This window comes from Hippoglossus stenolepis, chromosome 4 (genome assembly GCF_022539355.2).
Source record: "Hippoglossus stenolepis isolate QCI-W04-F060 chromosome 4, HSTE1.2, whole genome shotgun sequence".
NCBI lineage: Eukaryota > Metazoa > Chordata > Actinopteri > Pleuronectiformes > Pleuronectidae > Hippoglossus > Hippoglossus stenolepis.
In genome coordinates, this window is record NC_061486.1 from 20,233,164 (window position 1) to 20,259,051 (window position 25,888).

Here is a 25,888-nt window from a genome sequence, read left to right on the forward strand (position 1 = left end):
GGACAGCTTGTTTACTGGTTTTTATTCAGAAATAGCAACATGTCCACATGATGAAGGGTCAAGATTCTTATTGTCAGTTAACGGTAAAACCGTTAATGATGAACATACCAACTGATGAGTAATTAAATCACACAATGTTATACGTCAACAAGTCCAGAAAAGTGAACTTGACTTATAAAAGAGACATCATCCGCTCTTGGCAGAATATCTGAATCTCCAAATGTCTGGCACCAAAGTGCTGGGCTTTACTGCACCACGCCACTGGGTTTACTAACAGAGTCCCATATGTCAAACATGATCAAAACCAGAATAAGACTCAGAAGTGGATTAGTTGGGAGAATGACGACTTTCCAATGGCCACCCCTCCCTCCTTAAGTGTAGACTGAATGCACATGCTCCTCCACTGCAATTTCCTCCTCAATTCAGCTCCGGGCGTAAACAGTGAGAACTTCATCCCTAAAGTTCAGAGGGGAGGAGTGCACATGGTAGTTCCTGTACCCTCTACGCTGCTTGGTTGTGGAGTGGTCATGCAGAAAGGGTTTGGCATATCCTGGACACAGCAAATGGAAGAACTACACAACATACAGACGGTCATGGTTTGGGTAGAGAAGATACACTGGTCTGGGTAGCTGTACTAAGAGCTTATTTCTACCATAAACAATGTTTGGTAAAGGGTCAGATGCTCTCCTGCCTTCCATCATCAGTATTTAATGTGATAAACTGCACCCACTGAAACCGCCACTGATCTACTCCCTGCTTTATTTGTATTTGTGATGTTTGCAGGCTCACAGTAGGCCTGTAATTATCACAGAGGAAAGAGTAACTGCCTGTGTCCCAAAGGAATTCCATAAAGTCAAAGAAGGCATGCCATATGGTATCAGTTTCAGTAAAACCAGCACTAACAGAGTTTTATTTATGTGCCAATGTGTGAAAATGCTGGTCTTTCCAAAGATAAGTTTAACAACTGAATCTGGCCCCAGCATTTTTAAATCCATATAACGTACATTTTTACAGACAGCCTCTCAAGTGAAGATTTTCAAAAACCTTTGTGTATAGATGTGTACGTGTAGAATGGAGCGTTTGGGAAACAATTAAATCATAGCTTACTTTGCGCATGCCCTGTTTATTGAGCATGCACCGGAAACAACAACAATGACGGCTATATAATGGTTTCTCTACATTTTGTCAGCACTGCTGGGTCTTGCAGCAAAATTTTGCATTATTGCACCACATTTGGATCCTTGGACCACAGTGTTCTTCTGGTATTTGGCAGATCGTTGATGTAGATTGATGTAGAAACCTACAGACATTCTTGTTTGAGTTTTAGGAGCTGTTTTTTGTGTTTTTGTTTGGTTGGAGATATTTTGGAAAATTATGGTCATGTGGACAGAGATAAAAAACAAAGAAAAAACAAAAAAGACTAAATATAATTAAAAAATATATCTACAGTAGTGTAGACAAGGTGTCTATGACTTGGAAAGATATGACAAATTCACTTTCCTCAAAATTAGTTTTAATTGATAAATCCTGCTGCATATAAGACAAGAACAACGAACAGTCAGGTACTATGGAAACAGCCAGGTGCTTCTATTGAGGCAGCGTGTTTTAACTGTACTGCTAAGTCATTGTGCTCTGTGTGGAAGGGGAGGGTTTGCTGACAGAGCAGTTTTCAGTCAGCAGTAGCCGCCAGCACAGAGAGTCTGAACAAGCTGTGGCATCTAAGCAAGACAGAGAAACGGTGACTGTGCCATTGCAACACTGGCATCTATATCTCAGCCACTTGGTTTACACATTCTGAAAGGGAAAAGAGGGTATCTGGGTTTGTGAGGAATGCAGTCTTGATTTAAGCACTCACGTAACATTAACAATATACTTCAAGGTTAAGAAAGGGGCAAAAATCATTAGGAAATCTGACTTTTCTCTCCAAAAACCTACCAATTCCAATGCTTTGAGTATCTGCCTGTACTGAGTGCTAATCCACCCTTCAAGCTCTCCTTTACACACAACATTTTATGAACGATAACATGGGGCCAGGGATTACTGTGGCAGCCCTTTGTGTCTATGGTAGATGTAACTAACAGCAGAAACGCTGAGTTTTCTACACAGACAATGCCTAAACAAAAACTGTATTTAATGTGGATCTGTCACATATGACCAATGAACATGGCATGCATTGGCATTGACAACGATTGGTGCACAGGAGCTTCAGTGAACTTTAAATCACTTGTCGGAATGACACTTCCGACCCAAAAGGAGGATTGTGGCACACACTCATCAACACTGCTGAAGCATGAACATAAACATGATTTCATAAACATGACAGTGAGTTCAGTGAACTTCAGTGACCTTCTCAGTCACAAGATGTGAATGCAGTAGTAACTTCGTAATGTGGTAAAACAGGAGATTGACAGCATGAATGTGGAGCTCAAAATCTTAGAGGAAGTTTCCAACATGTTGTGGAATCAATGACACCAAGAATTGAGAAAGAGGAGCTACTTAGTATGAGTAAACCTTGTTCTGTTTACTTAGCCAGTGGTAATGCTGGTTGCAGTTTCTCTTCCTGAAACTGTAAGAGTGACCTGCAATAACTGAGCAAGTGCAAACTGGCTGAAGCACCCACAGAACTTAAAGCCATGCCACCGCTGCTGCAGAGCTGTTCATTCTAAGCTCGGTGAAGCTAGACTCCGTACGCAGAACCCCACATCAGAGAATCAGTTGTTGCCCTGAACGCACTCGTTGTTATATACCACTTAGTTGTCGTGATCGACAAAGTCACTCTGATGAGTCCCTGGCCGCTGCTCCAGAGTGCTGGTAACTTGTTTACTAAAATGTTATCAACCTTAAACGTATCACGTGTCCAAATCACACCAAATTAGAAACTTCACTTCTAGGGGTGTAACGGTACATGTATCCGAACCGATAATGCAGTACGGCCTTTCGGTTTGGGTTAATTTACATAATTTTGTATGTATTTATTTTATGAGAGGGTTTATTTTGTTATTTTGTTAGTGTAAAAATGACTTAGGTAAGAAAGACAGCCATAGTTAACCAGGGTTGAATAAAAATAAATATAATATCAGATTTATGTTTTCTGTTCCTTGTTTCTACTGTACCAAAAACATACTGTATGTACTTCCTTATGTCCTTAACAATACACATGCTAAGTGCAAAGCAGGTCAAATAAACGGTTCTCGAGATATACCTTTCACATATAGAAAGAAAGAGATTTCTGGAATTAGTCGATACATAATCCTAATAAAGTGCTTGATGAGTGTATATTTTGTCAACAAATATTCACCTCCCGGATCGTATTGTGTGATAAATAATCTAAACATTAAAGTCCCTAAAACCTTTTACAGCTGTGTGTTTAGCCAAAGAAAATCCCCTAATGAAAGATGCATTTTTACATGTTTCATAACTCATCTCTTACTACTCATCAGAAGAAGCAAAGTCTCTGTTAAACCAAGTGCCTCTCCTGCTTCATTTAACCATACCCCCCCAGAACCAGTTAATCCCTGTCACTGGAAGGCATGAGAATTAGCTTCCAGTAAGAGGGCCAGCTCTTTCTAATTCACTGTAACATGTGGTGGAAGACCGTGATCTAGCTACTTGGTTCTGTGCAGTTGTATAAGCGCAAGTCAGCAGTGAAAAACTAGTAAAGAGGATTAAGAGCCTATCAGTGTAGGGTTAACCTTCTTGTTTGGTAAATCAGAGGCAGCACATGCACATAATCCTTTGACAGGCACAACAGAGTGACGGGTCACTAATTAGTCCTACACAATGTCTCACCAATCATAGGGATTAATTTGTGAATAGTCATCCACTTATCTGCACATCTAATGAAGATGTAATCACAATGTGCTTTGCTACGCATCTCAGTGTTTTCCCCTAGGATTTCTTTTTGCAGCAGGGGCGGGCCGACCAGCCCAACGGACTGGGATCCAGTCAACGGTTTTCACTGTGCAAAATTGATGATTTCATTCTGTCAGTCTATCCAAAGCTCATGACCATAGGTGATGGTTGGTATGTAGAAAGATTAGTAAATTGAAAGCTTTGACTTTGGGCTCAGCTCCTACTCTCACCACAACGGTCTGTTATGATGCCCACATTACTGCTGATACTGCAATAATCTGCCTGTCAAACACTAATCCAACACTACATTTTGAACTATTCGTTGAAAATATGCAGACGTACTCAAACTCCGTCACTGAAGGCAGTAACTCACCCACAACCTGAAGGGAGCATCCTTCCCTTTCCTCAAAAGGGAACATTATGCTATTCATGAATATTGTTAAATATTTAAATGTCCAATATCATTTCAGATTTTGTGTGGCTGTGTGAAAGAGATTAAAGTGAGATATTTTAGACATCTGCTCTGAGTTTCATAAAGTGTTCTGACTAACTTAGGAACTTGTTTCTGCATAGATGTAATTCCAACTATCTATTGTGTGTTGTGCGTGTGTCACCAGTGATGTGTCACTCGTCATGCAGCATTCTTGTCTCTTGCCTCGTCCAGATGTGACTGCTCTATGAACTCTCGCACACTAAGGGTTACAGGAAGCACTGAGGAATGAGAGGAACCTAAAAGCGTCTGTTCGGTTCAGCCGCAACGCACCAGCATTAAAACCAGTTCTTCTCATTTATAACGCAAATATGCTAAACCAAAACAAAGGCAAGACACACTGATCAATTTTGTAGTAGTATTCTACTGTAAACCGAATCATGAATATCACAGTTCAGGATTCGAGACATTTCTGGCCAGATTTTGCAGAAAAGTATGTTTTTATTTGAAGTATGTGGTTATGTAAATAATCATGGCATACAGAAATAGCTCTCTCAGCCTGATGCCCAGGAGATGCGAATAAAAACAAAGAATCCAGAGGTTATATCACTGAAATCACAACCACTACATAAGAGATTATGCAGGAACACGATGCGGCTTCACCAACAGATAGACATTTTATGCTCTTCAGACAAGTGTGGCTATTTTCATAAAGTATAGTGTAAGTAGTGAGGGGGTTTGCTGACAAGAAATTCTGCTGGACTGATTGTACGGACTGCTGCTGTTTATGATTATGGGAATTACCTCCATCACATGCAAACACCGATGCATTCATGTGTAGTTTGATAACTGAAATATTTCATTAATGAGTGTTTAGACCCTTGCTTCAGTACTGTGTAGAAGCCGCCTTTGAAGCAGTTAAAGTGTGTAGTATATAATCTACAAACTTTGCACAAATGAATTACTGCAGTAGAAGCCATTCTTCCTGACAAATCCTCTCAAGCTCCATCAGATTGTATTTGAAATCTCTGTGAACGTCATCTTTAGGTCTCTCCGGAGATGTTCTATGGGGTTAAAGTCTGGGCTTAGGCTGAACCAATCAACAGTCAGAGACTTGTCTTGAAGCCCCTCCAGGGTTTTCTTGGCGGTTTGCTTCAGGTGATTTTCAATCCAAAAGGTTAAACATTGCCCCTCCAGCCATGTGAACTTGAGAAAAGGTTTTCTTCAAGGACCTCTCTGTATTTGGTTGGATTTATTCTTACTTCAATTTTAACCAGTCTCCCTCCCCCAATTAAAAAACGCCCACAATGCATGATGTAACTTGCCACCAGCATGGGTCACGGTAGGGATTGTGTAAGCCAGCAGATGAGCATTGCCTTGTGTTCACCAAACATAACTGAGTTCATTTTTTTCATCAGACCAGATTATCTTTTTTCCTATTGTTCTCAAAGACCTTTATTTGATCCATTTAAAATTCAATCTACAACACGAGATCAAGAGTTAAGAGTCAAGAGTCTTAATACTTTAAGGCCATTGTATAGGAACCAACAACTTTTAGAAAAAAAAGCATTATCAACCACATTCACAGACATCAAGTTCTCTCTCCTCCTCCATTAGCCCTCAGCCTCAGAACTTCATTCCTCTTCCTCCATAAGAGAATCCCAGGGGGAGAGGGTCAGGAAGTGGTCTATTTGTTCCAAAGCAGATTCCACAAATACCAAAGTGAGACCTAAAGGGAGAGGCCTACTTCCCGCTGTTCCCAGTCAGCCTGTTAGGACAAGTGAAGATGGCTTATTACTATGTTAACCTCTCTCTCTCTCTCTCTCACACACACACTCTAGCCTCTATAATTTCCCTCCAAGCCTCTTCAATCTACATTCAAGTGTCAGATAGTTTAAAGATATGCTAAAGTTTACGAATCAAGCAGATTTACAAGCTAATAAGTGTGCTTAACCGTTTGCACACCGTTTATCATCTCAGTAAGCAGAGTTGTTCGGAGAGTGGTTGGTAGAATAGATAAAGCTATGGCCCACAAGGAGCTTCAGATATGCATACAGTACATATTCCAACTTGTTATGGAATTCCCATCGTACTACATCTTAATTCACCATTTCCATGTCCAACAAGTTTACTGGGCTTGAAAATATTTTGTCCATACTACCCTCACCATTGCATTCACCTAGCTGGGCCTTCCATTGAATATCCAGGTATACCACTGACACACAGACACACGGGTAGATGTCTGAGGAAATTGTTTCTGTATGGGAAGCACGTCTAAACAAAAAAGGAAGCAAGATAAAATTGCCTCTTGAGTGGGTCAAAATAACGATAATTACTCTGTACATTACCAGGTACTATTGAGGGTACACCGGTGTGGATAGACGAGTATCTTTCCTATTTTGATTCAACTGAATGTTCTTTCATTTTGAGAGCATCATTTCTTCATTTCCTGCTCAGACTTTCCTTCAAAACCCTGCTCTCTATCTCAGATCATCCCTGCTCACGTGCAGGTTTGCTAAATACTGTTGGACTACACTCAGATACTGTTGCTGCACAAATGTGCAGGGCTGTAGACTTTGTCCTTCTCCTTGCACATAGGTTACTTCTGTGCACTCTTCAAATGTCTGCTCTTGGATCTGTAGACTCTCTGACTGTTTCTAATGCTTACGTAGGTGATAAAAGAGGTTAATGATGATTAATGTGTTGTGGGAGCCAGTCTGCGGGATTATTTACAAATTACAGTTTTGTGATCCATGTTAGACTTTTCAAACCTAAACCACATTCAAGTGACAGAAGTAGCACCCATTTAGCAAACAAGCTCCTTGTTGTATTTGATCCTCCTCCTTTTTGAAATTACCCTGTTCTCTATCCTCTATGTTTGTCAATTTGTCTGACTATTGACTATTTTCTGACTAGATTCTTCTCATATTGAAGTAGTCCTATCAGTTCACTCAGTAAATACTCAGATTAATCAACACAAACTAAATGTTAAGAAATTGTCCAGATCAGTGAAATGAGTTGACTTAACTGCAGAACTGGCCTTAAATCAACATGAGTAAGTGATTGTCTTATTTGTTGGTACAGGGTGAACATGTCTCCTGCTTTCCTAACACTTCTCAACTGGGCTGTTTTTAGAACATCCTGTCCCGTATTGGTCATCGCTACAAGAGTGGCTGCATCCTGTCTGTCTGCTTCATAATCTTGATTGAATCTTAATGTGTTGTTCTTGTTTGTGTGGAGGACGCATGGCACCAGCTTTAGATGGACTGACACAATGCTAAATCATTTCAACTGCTGCAGTTTGCTGGGAACAGCCACAACACTGCTCTGTCAAACACAATTCTAGTATATGTTGTTTTATTAAAACGTGTGAGGTACAATGACACCGTCTTCACAAAGTAAGAGGTGTGATATGGGTTTTAGCTCTGAGAAATAGTGATGGGCATTTTTTGTATTTCATTGAACAATCAAGAAAATGATCAGTTCATCATTGCATCATAAAAACCATTAGCTGTAACCCATGATTGGAATGGTCCATGAGCTACTTCATAAATCATCATTTTGACTGTCACAGCAATGTTACTCTGGGAACCATCTAAAATTAAACTACAGGGTTGGAGTGATGCTGCATATGTTGAATCAAAATAAATATATAGATCATAAAGTGGTGTTTTTAGCAATAACAGGTGACTTTCAGCTTAAGAGACGGACACTGCTAGCAGCAGTACATCATCAAAGTTGTCACCACCGTCTATTTCATGTTTTTGTTGCTTTAATAACTCTCAACAGAATGATTCGCCTCTCAGGCTGATGGCCTTTACGGCAAGAGTCTCATTGAATCTAGATCAAGTAGCACATGACAACTGATGTGTGTCAGATACATGTTTAAGCAACATTTTGGTAAACGTAATTCACAGAGAATGTAGAGAAGCTTGTGTTGGAAGTTATGTGACTTGGCAGATACAGTGTCCTGTTTAAACCTTTTGTCAGGACTGAATAATGGCCTTTCTGTAGGCTCGCCTTTATTTGAACCAGCAGTCAAGCTGGTGACATCTGTTAAAGTGGACAAAGAGACACAGACAGGCCTGCTGTTTAACACACACACAAATCAAGTGCAGAGATAGGCTCATGATGTTTAAGTATGGGAAGTGTGTACGTGTGGTCAAGGTATTACACACGGGTGAACCGTAAATCTGTTCGCACACATTATTTGGGCTGACCTTCCTTGTGGGGACAAAATGTAAGTTCCCATAATGAAAATTATTCCATTTTAGGGGTAGGAAGTGAAGTAAGTAAGTGTAAGTTATGGATAATTGAATTTCATGCTGGGTCTCAATTTGTGTAATTCTATACTCACACATGCTACTTTAATTGCATAAGGAAGGACAAAGTACACTATGCACTAGTACTTGTACTGATGTTGCACTCAAAGCAGTCAAAAGTAGAGTTTAAATGATGGACACCTCAGTGGTCACCATCTTGACTACGCAGTGGAAGGGGAGGGACCACTAGCGTTTTTTCAAACAATGCGAGAATAAGTCACCACCAGTACAGATGATGTGTCCTCCTTGCTCTGCCTTGATGGCATAATTAAAAGTAAAATATTGATTTCTACTGAATGCACGTTCATTTGAGAAAAAGCATCCTGTGGAAATCCACGCACTACGCCAGTGAGTATACTGTGTACACTGTGTATACTACATGTGCGTGTACTGACAGACTGTCTGATTTGAGAAACAGCATTAGTTTCCATGAAATGAATGCAAGTCAATGTAATGTCTAAATGCAAGCGTGTTTGCTTGTGTCCTATACACATAAACAATGCTCTGGTGTGCACTTCCTGTTCCCTCAATGGATATCATTAGAGCAGCTTGTCACATGACACAAGTAGAGTGGGAGTTTTCCAACAAACAGCCACTGTGGAGCATGAGCTTCTACAGCCGTTTGCTGCTTCTGTCTCACGTCAGGAAAAGGACAACATGGGCTACATAGAGTCACTCCCTGCCTCCCAGAGCAGATGAATTCAATTGTGGTGGAAAGGGAGGAGGGGGGGTTAGAGCTCCTTTCAGTCCGACTGTGTCACAAGGACCCTTGAACCAAAGCCAATGGAGGCACACAAAGAAAGCCCTCTGACGCTGCCAAACAGGCCATGATCAAGACATTGAGCCTACTGGAGGACACTAAGCTACGCCTAATGCAGGACATCTGCAAACTGAACACAGATTTGACTGACATACTAAATTACTCTGCTTTTTGTAAAGAAAATTCAGTGACGTCTCAAACCAAAAGCCAAAGATAGTCATTGAATGATATGAAACGCGACAGCAGTATATCCTCACAGAGAATAAGATTAATAAACATATTGTTTATTAACTATTGAGAGGTTTGCATAAAATCAACGCAGATTTTCACAGTAAGGGCCTATCAGAGAAGCAAGGGATATGTCCATTAAGGAATGTTCGGTTTTAATCGACAGTAGCTCATAAAAAAACAGCAACTTGACAGAATGAAAACAGCGGTTTGTTGTGCTGATAGAGTAAATGCTGTGCAAATGTAAATGCTCTACTTCTACACCTGCCAGATGCAAATCAATTCTCTACTTTATTTGTCTTCCAGATGTTAAACACATTTGTGTTGAGCCAAAACGCTTAAAAGAAGTTAAATGTAGATTTAACAACACAAGCAGGACATCTAAGCCACATGATGTGGGCTAAACATGCTTTATGGATAGAAGTTGTTGGATTATACACAATTAATGAATTCATCCATTCATCATCTCAACCCACCCACATCCTACAGACGACCTGTACATACTGAATATATCTTACCACCGGGTCACCTACATAACCTGAATGTCTTTATACTGGGGCAGGAAATCCACTTAGAGATTCCCCGGCAAAGGCCAGAACCTAGGACTCTCCTGCTGTGAGGTAACAATGATGCTAATTCCTGTATCTATATCCATTTTTATCAAGCTTGAAAGCAAACTCCTCTGTAAACCACTAGCTGATAAAAAACACTGAATGAACTCAAATACTGTAAGTGCACAGAAATAAATATGTACATTTTCAATTTCCACATGAAACAAATCGCAATGGAAACAATAATACAAAAAGTTGGTTCTTCAACATAAAAGGAAAATACAACAAAGTACAATGGAAACTGAAACAGAAAATGAACACTGTTTGAAAGAGACAGGGCTTTTTAGTGTAAAAGAAAATGTGTGTGGGTGATTCACAGCAGTGCACCATTGTTGATCACTGCAAAAAATAGAAGAATAGGATACTGAGCTCTGTATCAGAGTCCTAAAATAGGCTCCAAAATCTCACTCTTACACCAGCAAGCACCATGATTTCCCACATCCTGATCAGACATATTAGATACATATAGTGATATCGAAACAGTGTAAAACAGCAGTTAAAAAAAACTTCATAGAAAGAAAATTCTTTGAAGCAAAACACAAACAACTGGAGGAATCTGAGACATTGCTCTGCTGGTGTTGCAGTAAATCCGACTGTTGAGAAGAGCTTCTAACACTGAGCACTTGCACGAGTGTGGATCCACAAGACCACACTTCCAATAAGACTTTTACTGGCCAGACATCCCTCTTAAGTATAAAATGAGTGATTAGACACAACAGCTGATCTGAAACCAAAACAAAATCGCAGCAGTTTTATAAAAAAATGTGAAAAAAAGATCAATCATGAATTTACAAACTGATTATGAATCAGTTTTGAAATAAATGTTCAATGAATTAGAAATGTTTTATGTGTTCAGTGTTTGAGCTCTCAAGTCCAATCCCACACTGTGTTTGGACTGATCTGCGCACAGTCTAAAGAGAGAACACATGGTTTTCAAAAATATGCCGTTTCATGAACGTATGAAGCTTCACCATTAGTTTTATGCCGACGGTAACTAACGAGGCTGCGATACAACTGCTTCTGTCGAGAGAATCGGATGTCGCATTAGATGACGGTTCACAGGAAGGGACATCTCCTGTCTCAAAAAGCATGTGTCCTCTTTCCTTACATCTTCCCTGCTTGAGCATTTTATGAAAGGGAATAAGGTACAAGGAGAATACACAAGTGAAGGAGACCTGGACACTACTAAGGGAAATAAAACAAACCCATTGAGTGCCAAAAAATATGTGTTGACTGGAAACTTGTCACTGAATTTACAGTAATAGTGAAAGAAAAAGCTCAGTGAGGAAAAGCACAATTTTAACATATGCTAACATATGCCAAGAGTCAAGGCAAGACTCCAAACTCATTGAAGTAACCATAGCATCCCTCAAGCATCACCTCCCACACCATGATCCAACGATTACAAATGATGCCCCAGTAATAGCTCGTCAATAGAGCAGGACCAAAACACAGAGAATAGGGGAAACTGTTGTTCATCTGCTGCAGTTAATGTGCCTGTCAAGAAAGAAACTCTCACACTGGGATCTTAAAAAATGCAAGAAAACACTGGAAGATAATAACCTGACAACCGAGATGTGAAAACAGTGCAACACTGTAGTAAGTGGACGAGATGCTTACATGTCTGGCCTCCCTGCGAAGCCCCTCGGTGTTCCTCAACCAGCAGCGGCTCAGCTCACTCAGCTCCAGGATTGGCTGCACCTTCAGCCTCACCGTGTCCCCGGATTGACGGATCATCTCCACTATCTCGTCCCGGCTCTTGTTCTCCACGTTCTTTCCATTTATCTCCACCAGCCTGTCACCAGGCACCAACCCCAGAGCCAGATCCTTAGTGCCGGCGCCAGGCTCTGCAAAATGGACCACACGCCTGTACACTCCTCCATCGAGCCTGCGGTCCAGCATAGTCGTGCGACGCAGAGAAAATCCAAAGTCGCCCGTGTTGCGGCGTTGGAGCTCCAGCTCACGTATTTCTGGCGCACTGGGTGCGACCACAGCCGGCAGCTGCAGCTGTGCAGGGAAGGTCTTGTCGACCACCTCAGGGATGCTCACTTTTTTGGTGACTGGTAGTTCAGGCTGCTGCTTGAGGCTGTGCTTGCGGAGCATGCTGAAAACTTTGCTCTCCACATGCGGAGATGGGGCAGCAGAGTTCTGGCCTGAAGGGGTGGAGCTCTCTGAAGGGCTCTCCTCTTTGCTCCTTTGGGAAAAGGAGAAGCGCTTCATCATTTGACCCACCTGCGAGGAGTTCTGCTTGGCAATTGAACCGAAGTGAGCGACACGCTCGTGTACTGAGCTGCGGTGTCCGTCCTGTCCTCCACCCTCACCCTTCAGGTCATCAGTGGAGCTGGCAGCGCTGAGCTGGTCATCCAGAATCATGCTGCTTCGGTTGCTCAGGCCGTCCGATTCAATGTCAGTGAGGGTGAGCTCATGGCTGCTGGCCACTTTGATGGGAATGGGGTTGGAGATCTCCAGTTTGGTCTTGGACTCACGCTTAGCCTCCCTCTTCAGGTTGAAGAAACCCCGCCTCATGCTCATCTCTTCCAGGCTGCGCAGCTCTGCTGGAGACATCCTCTCCTTTTTATCTTTCTTCTCCTTCCTACTCCCTTCCCTCTCCTTATCCTTTTTCATTAGATTAAACATGGTGAAAAATCAAATGCTGCGTTTCCGTCTAACGTGGCTCTATTTTCCCTACAGAGCTGGAGGTCCAATTCACCAGGCAGGTGGTTTGGTTGTGACCAACAGGGACAAATCCCCTGGGGAGAGAGAAAAGGAGAGAAAACTGGGTCAAACTAGTTATGATGATTACTCAAAGCACTTTACAGTTAAGTTTTGCCATTCACACACACATTCATACAGTGCATCTATGTGCAGCACTGTCTCCATCATTCACACACTACCAGTACAGCCATCAGGGGCAATTTGGGGCTCAGTACCACCAGGCTCAGAGACAGTACCACCAGGCTCAGAGACAGTTTCATGCCCCAGGCCATAAGACTTTTAAACTCCTCCAATCTGTCATAACTCTGCACCTTAGCATATTTGCACTATTGCATATTTGCACTATTGCACACACTTGCACTATTGTTTTTCTTTTTTCTTTAGGTGTATATATATATTTTAGATATGTATATTTTATTTTAAATTTTGATTGAGCATTGTTATAAGAGAGCCTGTGACCCAAGCATTTCATTGCAAGCGACTGCCTAATGTTATCGTTGTGCATATGACAATAAACTCTTGAATCTTGAGTATCTTGCCCAAGGACAATTCGGCACTGGGAATGGGGGAGTCAGGGATCCAACTGCCAACCTTCTGCTTATAGGACGACCGCCTCAACCTGCCCCATTTGAAGCTGACCTTTAGTGATTTAAGAATATATTTACAACCATTTAAATCAACTTTTATTTGGTTTATTTAGTAACGATAACATTTTAAATCAGTAACGAATTACTCAGCTGGAACAGTCAGGTATTTCCTATAGGCTGTATTGTTTTCCTTGTTTGGATCTGGAAACCCTGACAAGCAACAGTTTGTTACTTTAATGAAACCATCAGAGACACTGGGCATGTTTCTCTCCCATGAGGAAGGCACACTGTGTTCCCAGCCATGTCATTCAGCTGTAATGAGTGGTTAATTTGTGCCTGTCATGAGTCTGAGCTGCTCACTCACTGATGAACGGACACAGAAAAGAAAGGTGCTTGACTTTATAAAACAACAACATCAACACAGATCATGAGAACAGAGTGAAACACGTTGTTTGAGCATCTCTGCACTTTTGCCCTCTGGTCACAATTCCACCATATCCGCAGAGTAACTCAATGTTTTTTCTCCACCCTTACACATCTTGTTCCCCGTTGCACTACTGTCTTGTACAGTTTAACTCTATTTGCACATAGTAGTTGTGTGTATTTTGCTAGTTTCTCGTAGCCTATGGTTAATTGTATGTCCATCAGTGTAAGTACACCCAGTACGTGTACACATACATGGCAAATAAACCTGATTCTGATCCAGTAGATGAGACAAAACGACTGTGTTGACTCAGTCATCCATGTAAGTTTACAGAAATAAGGTGCTGGCCAGTGGAGAGTGCACAAAACAAGTGGAAACATCATGAAGTTTCCCAGAAGCTCAGCTCCAGTCTGCAGGGCCGTGGTGACAGCACAGCTTTGTGTCAACATGAGCCTCCTGTCTGCCATAACCCCAGCGAGGACACGTTTAAACAGCCTCCAGGGCAGCTCCTGAAAGCTCCTGGAAGCTCCTGGAAGCTCCTGGAAGCTCCTCACAGGTTAAACCGACACTAACACCTGGCAGCCCCGGTCCAGACGAAGCAGCCCCGCACTCAGCCTCAAGTCGGGGGACAAAAAGCATGACAGGGCTGGAAGGTGTAGCTGTTCGGCTACGTTAGCTAGCTGGGCTACTGTTTGGTGTGTGTGGGGGTGACGCGACCTACCGCTCATTACTAATATTTACCTTTTTATCCCGCTGCTAGTGGAAGAAACGAGCTCCACAAGCACACGCCGGCGTCAGCCGAGAGGTTGTCTGTTGAACTTCCCAGTGAGCAGCACCGCAGCTAGCTAACTAGCCTAATTGGCTCCAGTCACAGCCTCAGTGCTTTGCCCTCATTCTTTTGGTGGAACAAACCCTGGAAGGCGTCAGGTATCCAGGGGAAAACCCAGCCCGTGTGTCCCGTCAGTCCCAGGCCTCCTCTCTCCAGACAAAACGTGTCCTGTGACTCTACAGCAGGAGGGAAATACTCACTGTTCTGCGGGACAGCAAATGGAGCACCGCTGGTTAATGGGCGCAGCTCTGGGAACAGAAGCCGCAGACTGGATCAGAGCTGCTGCTCCACGTCCTGCAGCCGAGGCCGCTCAACCGGCGACCCCTGCTGGACACACCGCGGAGGTACAGCCTGCCTGCCGCAACACTCCTGGGAGGGTGACCTGGGGGCAACTGTGTGTGTGTGTGTGTGTGAGCGCATGTCTACCTATAGTTATGAGGGCCAATTCTGGTTCATTACCATGATTGTGAGGATATTTTGGCTGGTCCTCACAAAATAAATTGGCTTTTTGAGGGTTAAGACTTGGTTTTAGGGTTAGGATAAGAATTAGGTCAGGGTAAGGGTTAGGGTTAGTTGTGATGGTTGAGGTTAGGTCAAGGGGCTAGGGAATGCATTATGTCAAGTTACCCTCACAACTATAGAGAGGTGTGTGTGTGTGTGTGTGTGTGTGTGTGTGTGAGAGAGCTGGAACAGTCAGATAGTTTCTATAGGCTGTATTCTTTTCTTAATTAAAAATATTCAACAAGAAAATAAATATAAAAATGTGACACAAAGAGGTAGGTTCATATATATATATATATATATATATATATATATATATATATACATACATTCACACATGCATACTATAGTTATTCATGAGAATAGGACAGACAGACAAACCAGACAAAATTAGTTGTTTTTTGTCTGTTATCTCTGACTACATAGAACATTTCTAGCTTAAAATCAGTTTACCTTGAATTCTATTTTGTCATCTTTTTTCTTGTAATTGTATTCATATTAATTGCTTATGTTTGTCTTCAGTAATAATTAGCATTTTATACATGGCCCAGTCTTTGTCTGGCTGTCAATGGACATCAGAATGTTGTTTGTAGCTGTTCCTCTAGGTGGCATTGAAAACTGTTGTTTATTCATCAGTGTCCCAGAGAAGCGTTCAGCATCCCAGTTACAAATCTTCATCTTCAAGGTGTAGAGATTGAGGTGCCTTACTTTATCTTAATTCTACTCCAAAAGCAAATGGTGCAGTTATGAGGCAGCTATTTCTTTCTTGTTTGCTGATAAACTTAGTCAATAGCAAAGGAACTTGTTAAACTTTAACCTCTTTAGAGAGAATTTATCTCATATTGAAAAGTAAACGGCTTTCCTTCAGGCTGCGGTACATTTGCTGTCTTCATAAGTCGACAGACAAAATATATACATATTTCTTATAATGTTGTTAAAGTGTAAAATATTGGTATTTGCTGATTGTGTCTATATCCTTTTTAAAATCTACTTAACTAGTCGTTGCGTTACCTTTTATCATGTTACAGGAGGAAAGACAAATTATCACAACATAACACCTGCTTTTATATTTAACTTTAATTTCTTTAGTTTCACAAAGCATGCATGATTGAGCAGTTAAGACACAACAGTGGGTTAATATTTTTCTTTATGCTTCACATTTTCCGTCACAGGCCCACTTCCTTAGCTGTATTCAGCCTGATTCCAGTAAACGATGGAATAACTTGGGGATTTTTTTGTGTGTTGCAATGTTGCTGCTTTTGGTGCAGAGACTTTTTCTCAACTTCCTGCCTCGATCACCACTCACCTACATCGCAGACTATAACAATGGACAAACTCCAGCCTACGGAAGTATGACTCAAACTGTTGGTGAACTGCTTTGAGTCTTTTTACACTTGAGTAAACAGTTGAGGAAATATTCAGTGTATGACTATTTATATTATAAAGACGCAGAGGGTAAACAAGCCATAATGCAATAAATTCCATATGCAATAAAATCTTCATCAATTAGCATGAAGTCAGTGATAAATGCATAACTTGTGGTTTTGTGGTGTGAGATGCCAGCCAGAGATCTACACCGTCACAGAGGTCAGACTGATGTCCCCGTCAATCTCCAGAGAGGAAATTTTGGACGCAGGCAATAGGTGCCTGCAGGTGTGTGCCTGGCCCCCGTTGACCAGGATCCTGAAGCACTGATTCTCACAGCAGATGGTCAACTGAAAGACAAAAAGGGCATTTTGCATACGCATTTGGGGGGGGGTCTATGCACAATGTTTTGTAGAGAAGAAGAAGTAGACCAGGTTGAGTGATAGACATACAACAAGGTGATATGGAAGAAGATGTGGGCCTATTATCAGGGACACTGTATCTCCACCTGGTCAGAGTGAGCAGCCTTACCGTGAAAGGCTGTCCCCGCTGGAAGGGCATCCCTCCATCACGCTCCTCGCTGCCCCAGTTCTCCCCCTGCTTGGTGTTTCGAACCACAATGTTCTCACTGAAACGTGGATTGTAATGCAGAGCTATGCCGAAGTTATAGTTGAGATTCACATGGAACCTGAGAGGACACAGAGGAAGGCCCAACATGAGACATTATTGCTCTTGACGCTCCCTATAGACGCCAACTGCCTGGTGAACAAGACATCTATAGCTTGGCACATGAATCAGAACACACTCACTCCTAAATGCCTAACTGCCATGTGGACTATTTCATTTTCATTTCTTTCTTTCTAGTATTTTGTCAGTGCATGTCTGCACCATCTTTTACTTGTCACTAAATCAAAAGGCCTTCTGGATTAATAAAGTTGTATACATTGTAGTGTAACCTGATATGACTGATGTCAAAATCATCCAAAGGTTTCATAACTGCATAAAGCTGACATGCTGATTGATTCCAGAATGGACTGAGACGAATATGTGAAATTTGAATGTATTTTGTAAGTATTATTTTATTTTTATGTTGTGTGTTGTGTTTATGAACTGAACACACAGAATAACTCATTCCTGAGTTAGACTCCTTCACATACCAGCTAAGACAGCAACGTCATTAAATACTGTATAACTCTAGAGATTGGTACTTCATCTGTAATTAATTGGACCTCAGTGTGGTAACCAATATTACCATCAGGTGACGCCAATATAGAGAAGTTATCATCTGTCCTGAGTGATCAGATCACAAGTGGTCAGCTCTAAGTTCAGGTCTGAATGCACCCAAATGTGTCCTCAATGCTTCTTGACATCCGATCACTCAGATCACATTGGAAGGTGGTCTGTGACACACGTGGCCAAATTCTTTTAGCTGTGTAAAAGCAAATGTGTCCTGGGCCACAGACGAAGGACCGCCTACTCAGAGGATGTCTCTGACCTGCGACAGTTTCACAATGAATTTAAAATATTTGTACTCTTCTCAGTGACCATATGTTGATTTCTTTGTGGTCAATGCCACAATATCAAAACTGATCAACACATAATGATTTTTTTTAAAAATGGGATCAATATTTCTTCATAACAGATCTGCAACAGCTCATTGATTCATTCGGCTCCTCAAGGACAGTGCCCTTTGCCTTGCTGCTTCTCCTGCTGACGTCTCTCTCTCTCTCTCTCTCTCTCTCTCTCTCTCTCTCTCTCTCTCTCTCTCTCTCTCTCTCTCTCTCTCTTCAAATACAGTGTCATCTTTTCTACCGCAACTGAAGGAAAAACTACAACACCTCATGTGTGACAAGAAATTCACAGAGACCCGGAAACTCTAGGGAAATAATCTTTTTCTATTCCACGTAGCCTCTTTGCAAAAAAATATATACTTCCCTGTGGTTTATTGAATGTAATAGAATTACTCCTAGGATTATACAGTCATTGGCTTCACTGGTTCTTCTCTGCTATTAAGATATGTAATTAGATGAAATTAGGATTTTTAAACGGAATTAGGCTACAAATTGCTTTTAAGGTATTAGCATGACTTGTTTAATTAAGACTTCAGGCTTTTCACAAACCATTATTATCAGCACAGAGGCTAGTTGAATATGGGATTATTTCATATACTATACACTAGATTCACTCCCACATCAAACAGGTAACTCTGTCATTAAACATCTGCTGGAAGGATTCTAATGGGGTGCAGGCGTTTAAACGCAGACAAAAACATCAACTTAACAGTATACTCCCTGAACCATGAATACTTTGATGATTTTAGTTGTTTAATACAGTTCAGTTTTGTCTGGCAATATTGCAGACATGAATGATCATCTTAAGCCTGAGGCTCAATGTATGATCAAACTAGTTTGAAGCAAAATACATTTAAATCTGTACAAATATCTATATTTATTATATATTAGTCTGCTTTATATTGTGTTTATTTTCCAGGGTTTAATTCTATTCTTCATTTTCTCAACAACTCTGGGTGTAAAAGTTTTTGGCTTAAAAGTGATACAGCTGATAATGGAGTCGAACCTTGAAGCTCCGGGGTGAGGGGTCCCCTGGATGGTGATGGACCTGCCAGGTTTGAATTTGATGGCGCTCCTGTATGGAACAGTCTGTACAGAGATGAAATCAGAATCAATTATTCATTCAGTTTTAATCATAATGTATTGGAACACAAATAAAAAAAAGTTCTACATATAGTAGCTTCTGTACGTAAAGCTGGAAGTAAGTGATACGTGTGTTTTTCTTTTTCTTGCAATTTATGTGAAATGACCCTTTAACTTGGATCAAAATGTTGTGGGTGTCCTAAATGTCTGTGAATCTCCAACTGTACCGTGTCTGATACTCACAGGCATTGCAGGAGGAAAGGCTGGCTGCGAGAAGAATCCAGGCTGAGCTGGAAATGAAGGGAAGGCAGGGAAGGCAGGCTGAGCTGGAAATGCCGGAAATGAAGGGAAAGCAGCCTGAGCAGGAAAGGCCACGTGTCCAGGAAACTACACATAAAAGAAAACCACTTAAATCACATTCACTATTCATTGATAGTACATGAAACACAGAGACTGCCTCAGTGTCTTACTGTTACTAACATCCTCACCACAGAGTTCTGGAAGGCGATGGAGGATATAGTCACATTCCCGCCTACTGAGATGGTGTCCACTGGATAAAATGGAATGCGATGCTTGTAGTCACTAAAGTGCCTGCCGTTGATCTGCAGCTGGAAAATAACAAATTTAAAATTCAACTTTTTCTCATTTACATTCATTGTAGAAAAAACCATTACCATGCAGATAATCTTTTAAAAATAACAACCTGAAAAAGGTGTTTTAAATGCCAGTTTAATGACTCTATATGGTGTTTCCATAAGTGTTCCTGGTACCATTACACCTTAGGCCGAATTATGGCGGGGGTTTATCAGATTTGTGTCATGATCCTGCCCCTGTCTGAAGCCTCTGTTTTGTTATGGACTTTGGATTTCTTTCTTTGTGGATCTTCTGTTAGTGTGGTTGTGTTTTATGGACTTTAGCCTTGTTGTCTTCCTTGCGTTTGATTTTTGATTTTTTTTCCCTGTTTGAATTTTGAGTTTATTACTTGCAGTTTTATTTTGTACTTAGCTCATGTTTCAGAGCATTTCCTGACATTGTCTATTTTCCCGCTCTCTGTTGTTTTTATTTAAAATGTAGGCATGTAATCATAAAAATGTCTCTATGGGCTAAAAAGTGGTGCTAGGTATTTGTGAGAGGTGGACATAGAGTATGCAGGTGACATTAAAAGCTCAAATTTAAGGCTGATTGTAAAATGATGTAAATTGGTAGAAAGTGATGCAATATTTTCACAGACTTGTTCCGACTTGAGGTGGCATTCATGTGAATTTTCCCAGTCAATTTTCGATTATTATGACACCACATGAATGTCAAAATCAACCTGCGGTTTAGGCATCTTATAAGAATGTCTTCTGAGCATGTCCAACCGGTCGACCCACAACCAACTGGAGATTATACATCTCATCTGGCCTGGGAACTCGTCTCAATACCCCAGCTTGGAAAAGTTGAGAAGAAGGATGTTTGAACTACTTTGCTTATATTGCTGACCTCATGACCCCAACTGCAGACAATTGATGGATGGCTGAAATTATTAGACAGTACTGTCGCCTCATAGCAAGAAGGTTACCGGTTCGAATCCCAGTTCAAATGGGGTCTTTCTGTGTGGAGTTTGCATCTTCTCATTATGTCTGCATGGGTTTTCTCCGGCTTGTCCCACAGTCCTGAGACATGTAGACTGGGTTAGCTTGATTGGAGACTCTAAATTGACCGTATATGTGTGAATGTGACACTGAATGGTTGTTTGTTGGCCCTGTGATACACTGGCAATCTGTCCAGGGTAATGTAAACTGGGATTGGCTCCAGCTCTCCCAACGACCCTCACAAGTATAAACGCATCAGATAATGGATGGATGACAATAACTTCTGTACAAAATATATTTTCTTCAACGTACAGGCAAAGAAAATAATAGTCGAATTCTGTGCTCTCACAAAGACACACAAATATAATTTTAAAGACATGAGGGTTTGAATATAATGTAGTAACTCGAATTACATTTCTAGAATTGTTAACATTTGCCGGAACATTACTCCGACAAAACGGAGTAGATAATTTTCAGACAGTCAACAATGTTGTCTCGACAGACCTGGTAGGAATCACGGCCGACTGTGATGAGCAGGCTGAAGGCAGAGCCAGCAGGGAGCATGGAGTTGGTCTTCCTCTCTTCAGCACCCCAGCTGCCATTTTGGAGAGTGTTGCTAACCACACAAGAGTCACCGTCATACCGGGGGTTGAAATGGAGAGCAATGTCCGCTCCGGGGCTGGAGCCACACTGTAAATTCAAATGGAACCTAAAGAAAAAGAGAGGTCAATCATTTCATCATGTGAAAAGTCATTTAATGGTGTGTAAGAGCCTGACATCGTTTATGAGACTTGCCATAATATAGCTTTGTAGCTTTTTTCTTCCTTGAGATATCTGGAGTGAAATTGAAGCTACAGAAAATTGAAGCTACAGAAAAAGACATACAAACATAAACTAAACATCAATTCCATAATATTAATGAATGGTAGCAAATAATCGTCAGGTTCATTGGGGAGTTTTGAATACAAATGATGCTATGGATCAATTTGAACTACATAGTGTCAACACAAAAGTCTGAGGTTGATTTCATACATTAGCAATTTACCGAACTTAATAAATGATCCATTTATTCCATCCATTAACTACACAATTTATCCTGTAAGGGTCCCTGGATCTAATCCCAGCTGACATAGGGTGAGAGATGGGCAAACATACAGAGACAAACAACCATTCATTCTCACATTTAGAGTCTCCATTTAACCTAGTGCCCAGAGAGAACATGCAAACATGGCTGAACTGGGATTCGAACCAAGAACCTTCTTGCTGTGAGTTGACTGTGCTAGTCACTGCAAGAGCCTCTTGGTAAGATCAGAAAACCAAAATAATATGAATAAACACATAGGCCTATAGACTATATACAGTATATTTCTATTTCTGTGTCATTCCAATGCATATGGCTCCTCCCTTCTTGGGATTACAAGATGCATCTAATTTACAATCACATACGTATAATTTTTACAAACAAAAATAAAGAGAGGACATGTACAAAAAATACATTTTACAAAAAGACAAATTTATAGACAAGCTGAAATGAAAAAAAGAGCAGCCTGACCTGCCAGATCCAGGCAGGACTCGTCCACTGATGGTGATCAACTTCCCCTCCTGCAGACCCCCATGGATTAATCCAGTAAAGGGGATTTTCTAGAAAGAACAGGACGCGACATGTAAATAGCTGCTTTTCATTATAACTGCTAACATGAACTGCGCATGAAGCAAGTGCATTTAGGATGTGTTCAAATACACTTTTGTTTATTTAACAGCAGAACACAGGCCACCGCACCTGATACAAGTATCAGGTGAGCTTGCTCCTTGACCATGTTTTTATTGGCCAATTTCGGCTGCCTCAAGATAGTCGTGTGCTGATGATGCACGGACTCTGGAAATCAATCAGAGTTTATGTTGCTGAAGGAAAGTCTATATAATCCTATCATAAAGGACAACAATATTTTACACCTGTTTTAGCACATTTAACTCTAAAACGCACACAAACTTCGTACAAAATCGTACAATATTCAGCTATGGACAGTTGAGACCATAAAATGCAGTTTTATTCTTTATAGCAAGTTAAATATTGTTATTTGTTATTTTAGTGGCAACAAGAAATGTATTCCTCAGTTTGACCACATCCAGCTGAAATTTGGTCAGAAGACGTGGTAGATAATAGGTTATGAATGTTGTTTGGTTTAGGTGATATAGTTTTCTACAATTTATCACATTTTCAGGGGAGTAGACATGCTCGAAAAGTCACGAAACTCATCACACACATCGGAAATGGCAAACATTTACTTCCTATACCGCATATGGTCGTGGCAAAATGGCATCGTAGTGCCCCCTTCACAGTTTCACCAACAGCAGTATATATAGCCAATATTTTTGCAGTAAAATGACTTGAAACTTGAGATCCAGACAGTGAAGGACACCCTGAATAAGAGCGAGGTGAAATATCTTTGTCACCTATTAGGGAATTTTTTTTAATTTATAATTAGTCAATAGGAGCAAGTTTTGAATATTGAGCCTACTTTCACTTTCAGATTCTTTCAAATTCTTTTCTAAACAAATCATTTAAAACTTCACATACAGACAGTGGGTGTCACCAAGAACAAGAGTGAGGTGAACATTATTTGTCACCTATTGAGGATTTTTTAAAAGATCATATTTAATAGGAGCAAGTTATGAGTGCCACAATGAAACGGATTTCACCTTAAAATGTCTTTAAAAATAAATATATGATCTTACATTTCATTTTACGTATTAATGTGTTGAGTGGAAATCCAAAAAGGTTTGACTTATTTGATCAAACGTCCATAATAAGGGACATTACAGTTTGAGCACATGACCACTGGTGCACGTTAGAGCGTGCACAGTTCAAACAGGGCTCCAGCACTGAGCCAGAATCCAGAGGTCAGCAGTCTTCATTAAACATGAACATGAACCCTTGGTCCTTCAGACCAGGAGAATCTCCCTCTGGTTTCAGGGTTGTTCAGAATCTGTTTGCAATTCACTTCTTCTGTTCGTGTGTTTATTCGTGTCCTGAAATAAGTGAGCTGAACGTAACCACACATTTTACTGACTCACAAAAGATCTCTGACATTTAAATGTGCTCCTCGATTTTTTTCCAGTTCTGGGAGGAAAATCACAAATTGTCGAAATTCCCAACCGAGCTCAGGTGGACTGTTACTTCCGCCTACTCCGTCGAACGGTAATCACATCGTCTTATCAATGTATTTAAGAAGAATGCATTTTAAAAACGTTTGGATCACTTACTGGGTTACAAAAAGGTTGCTGGTTGAAAGCCATTGTCCGAATCTGAGCTGCGCAGGTTTGTTGAAGTCTGCTGCTGAAAAATGGAGACTTTACTACTGCAGGTCAGTTTTATTTAGGTTTCGATTCCACTTCAGTGTGTGTGCGCGTGTGCGTACGATCTACCAGTGCAGTATGTACACAGAACACTCCTTTGGCAGATGCTTCCTGTTCATCCTCCACGATCTTTGCCACATGTGCATTTCCTTACTTTAGTTAAAGCAGTTATCTCACTGTGCTTTCACTTCCTGCACTCCAACTTCGTATGCCCTAAAATAGTAGTTTCTCTATGAGTATATTCATACCAATTGTGTTTCAAATTGACACCAGCGGCTAAATGACCCCCCCCCACACACACACACACACTTAACACACACACACACACATTATATTTAAAGGGGACATAGCATGCAAATTCCACTTTGTTAGTGCTTCTACAGGTTAATGTGGGTATCTGGCATGTCTACCAACCCAAAAACTCTGGGGAAAAAACACTCGCGCGTTTTGTTATAGTTCCTCTAAGTCAGAAACGTCATGCTTGAGCGACTCGATTGCGCTTCCTGGGTATTGTGTCGTAACAATACACTGGAAGTCTCCCTACATGGTCTTGGCCCCCCCCCGTCCCGTCCCGTCCCCCCACACTCGTTACTTCCGGGTTTACACCGGAGGCTGCGAGGCAGCGCAGCGCCGTTCCCAAGCACGCAGCCGGGCTGTTCACACGGGACGAGCATTTCTCCGCTGGTCAGCCCGCGATTCACTCACATGTGGCATTTGTCTGGATCGTTGGGACTGGGAGGCTGCAGCAGCTGCTCGGGAGCGACCGCTCGCTCTCCCGTGCGTGAGCTGGAATTTGTGTCAGCGCCACACAGCAGCAGTGTGGAAGACTTCCGCAGTGTTCAGCACTACTGTAACCCCGACCCCGACATTCAACGGTACAACAACAACAAGCGGAGAAAGCAGAATCGCGGGCTGACCTTATATATCAGTCTATGGGGCTGACCAGCGGAGAAATGCTCGTCCCGTGTGAACAGCCAGGCGGCTGCGCTGGAAAGCGGCGCTGCGCTGCCCTGCGGCGGTCTTCCACACTGCCAGCTGTGTGGAAGACTTCCGCAGTGTTCAGCTCTACTGTATGCCGGGTTACAGTAGTTCCGCGGGTTACAGTAGTTCCGCCGGGTTACAGTAGTTCCGCCGGGTTTACACGGGCGGGGAAGTGCCGCTGCGAGGCAGCGCAGCGCCGTTCTCCAGCACGCAGCCGCCTGGCTGTTCACCGGGGCGAGCATTTCTCCGCTGGTCAGCCCCATAGACTGTACATATAAGGTCAGCCCGCGATTCTGCTTTCTCCGCTTGTTGTTGTACCCGTTGAATGTCGGGGTTCGGGGTAAATGATGGTCTTCATAGCCCCCCACCTCTCTTTCTCTCTCTGTCTGCTTGTGTGCTTGTAGTGGATGGGCAGAGGGGACATTTAATTATGTGATTGGGAAAATTAAAACTCCAGGACAACAAGGGAATACAAAGTATGGGATGCATATTTGATAATTTATATCATATAAAATATGTAATTTATATCGTTTAAAATCATGGGGGAGAGGGGGAGGGGAGCTGGCTCATTAGCATTTAAAGGAACAGGCAGTCAAAACAGGTCGCTCTGTGGAGGGCTGTTTTATACAGGGTAAAAAGGGTGCTGTTTTATATGATCCTTGTGGTATTTTGACCAAAGTATGTTACAGACATTTCAT

At 41.6% G+C, this 25,888-nt stretch overlaps 2 protein-coding genes across 2 annotated transcripts in view; both read right to left on the bottom strand.

The window, feature by feature from the left end:
• Nucleotides 1-15,011, bottom strand: part of myo18ab (myosin XVIIIAb) — a 124,372-nt gene extending 109,361 nt beyond the window's left edge. The window contains 2 exon segments of the mRNA XM_035155062.2: nt 11,824-12,953; nt 14,671-15,011. Coding sequence (XP_035010953.2) covers nt 11,824-12,840 — 1,017 coding nt within the window. The 5' untranslated portion in view covers nt 12,841-12,953; nt 14,671-15,011.
• Nucleotides 15,012-16,318: 1,307 nt separating this feature from the next.
• LOC118106481 (galectin-9) lies at nt 16,319-24,420 on the bottom strand. The gene is made up of 8 exons (XM_035155067.2): nt 24,117-24,420; nt 22,405-22,493; nt 21,357-21,561; nt 19,767-19,886; nt 19,522-19,665; nt 19,202-19,284; nt 17,156-17,312; nt 16,319-16,974 (listed from the first exon to the last, which is right to left on the bottom strand). The coding sequence occupies exons 1-8, from the start codon at nt 24,147-24,149 to the stop codon at nt 16,831-16,833; spliced, it is 975 nt and encodes a 324-aa protein (XP_035010958.1). The 5' UTR covers nt 24,150-24,420; the 3' UTR covers nt 16,319-16,830.
• Between the last annotated feature and the right edge of the window lie 1,468 nt (nt 24,421-25,888).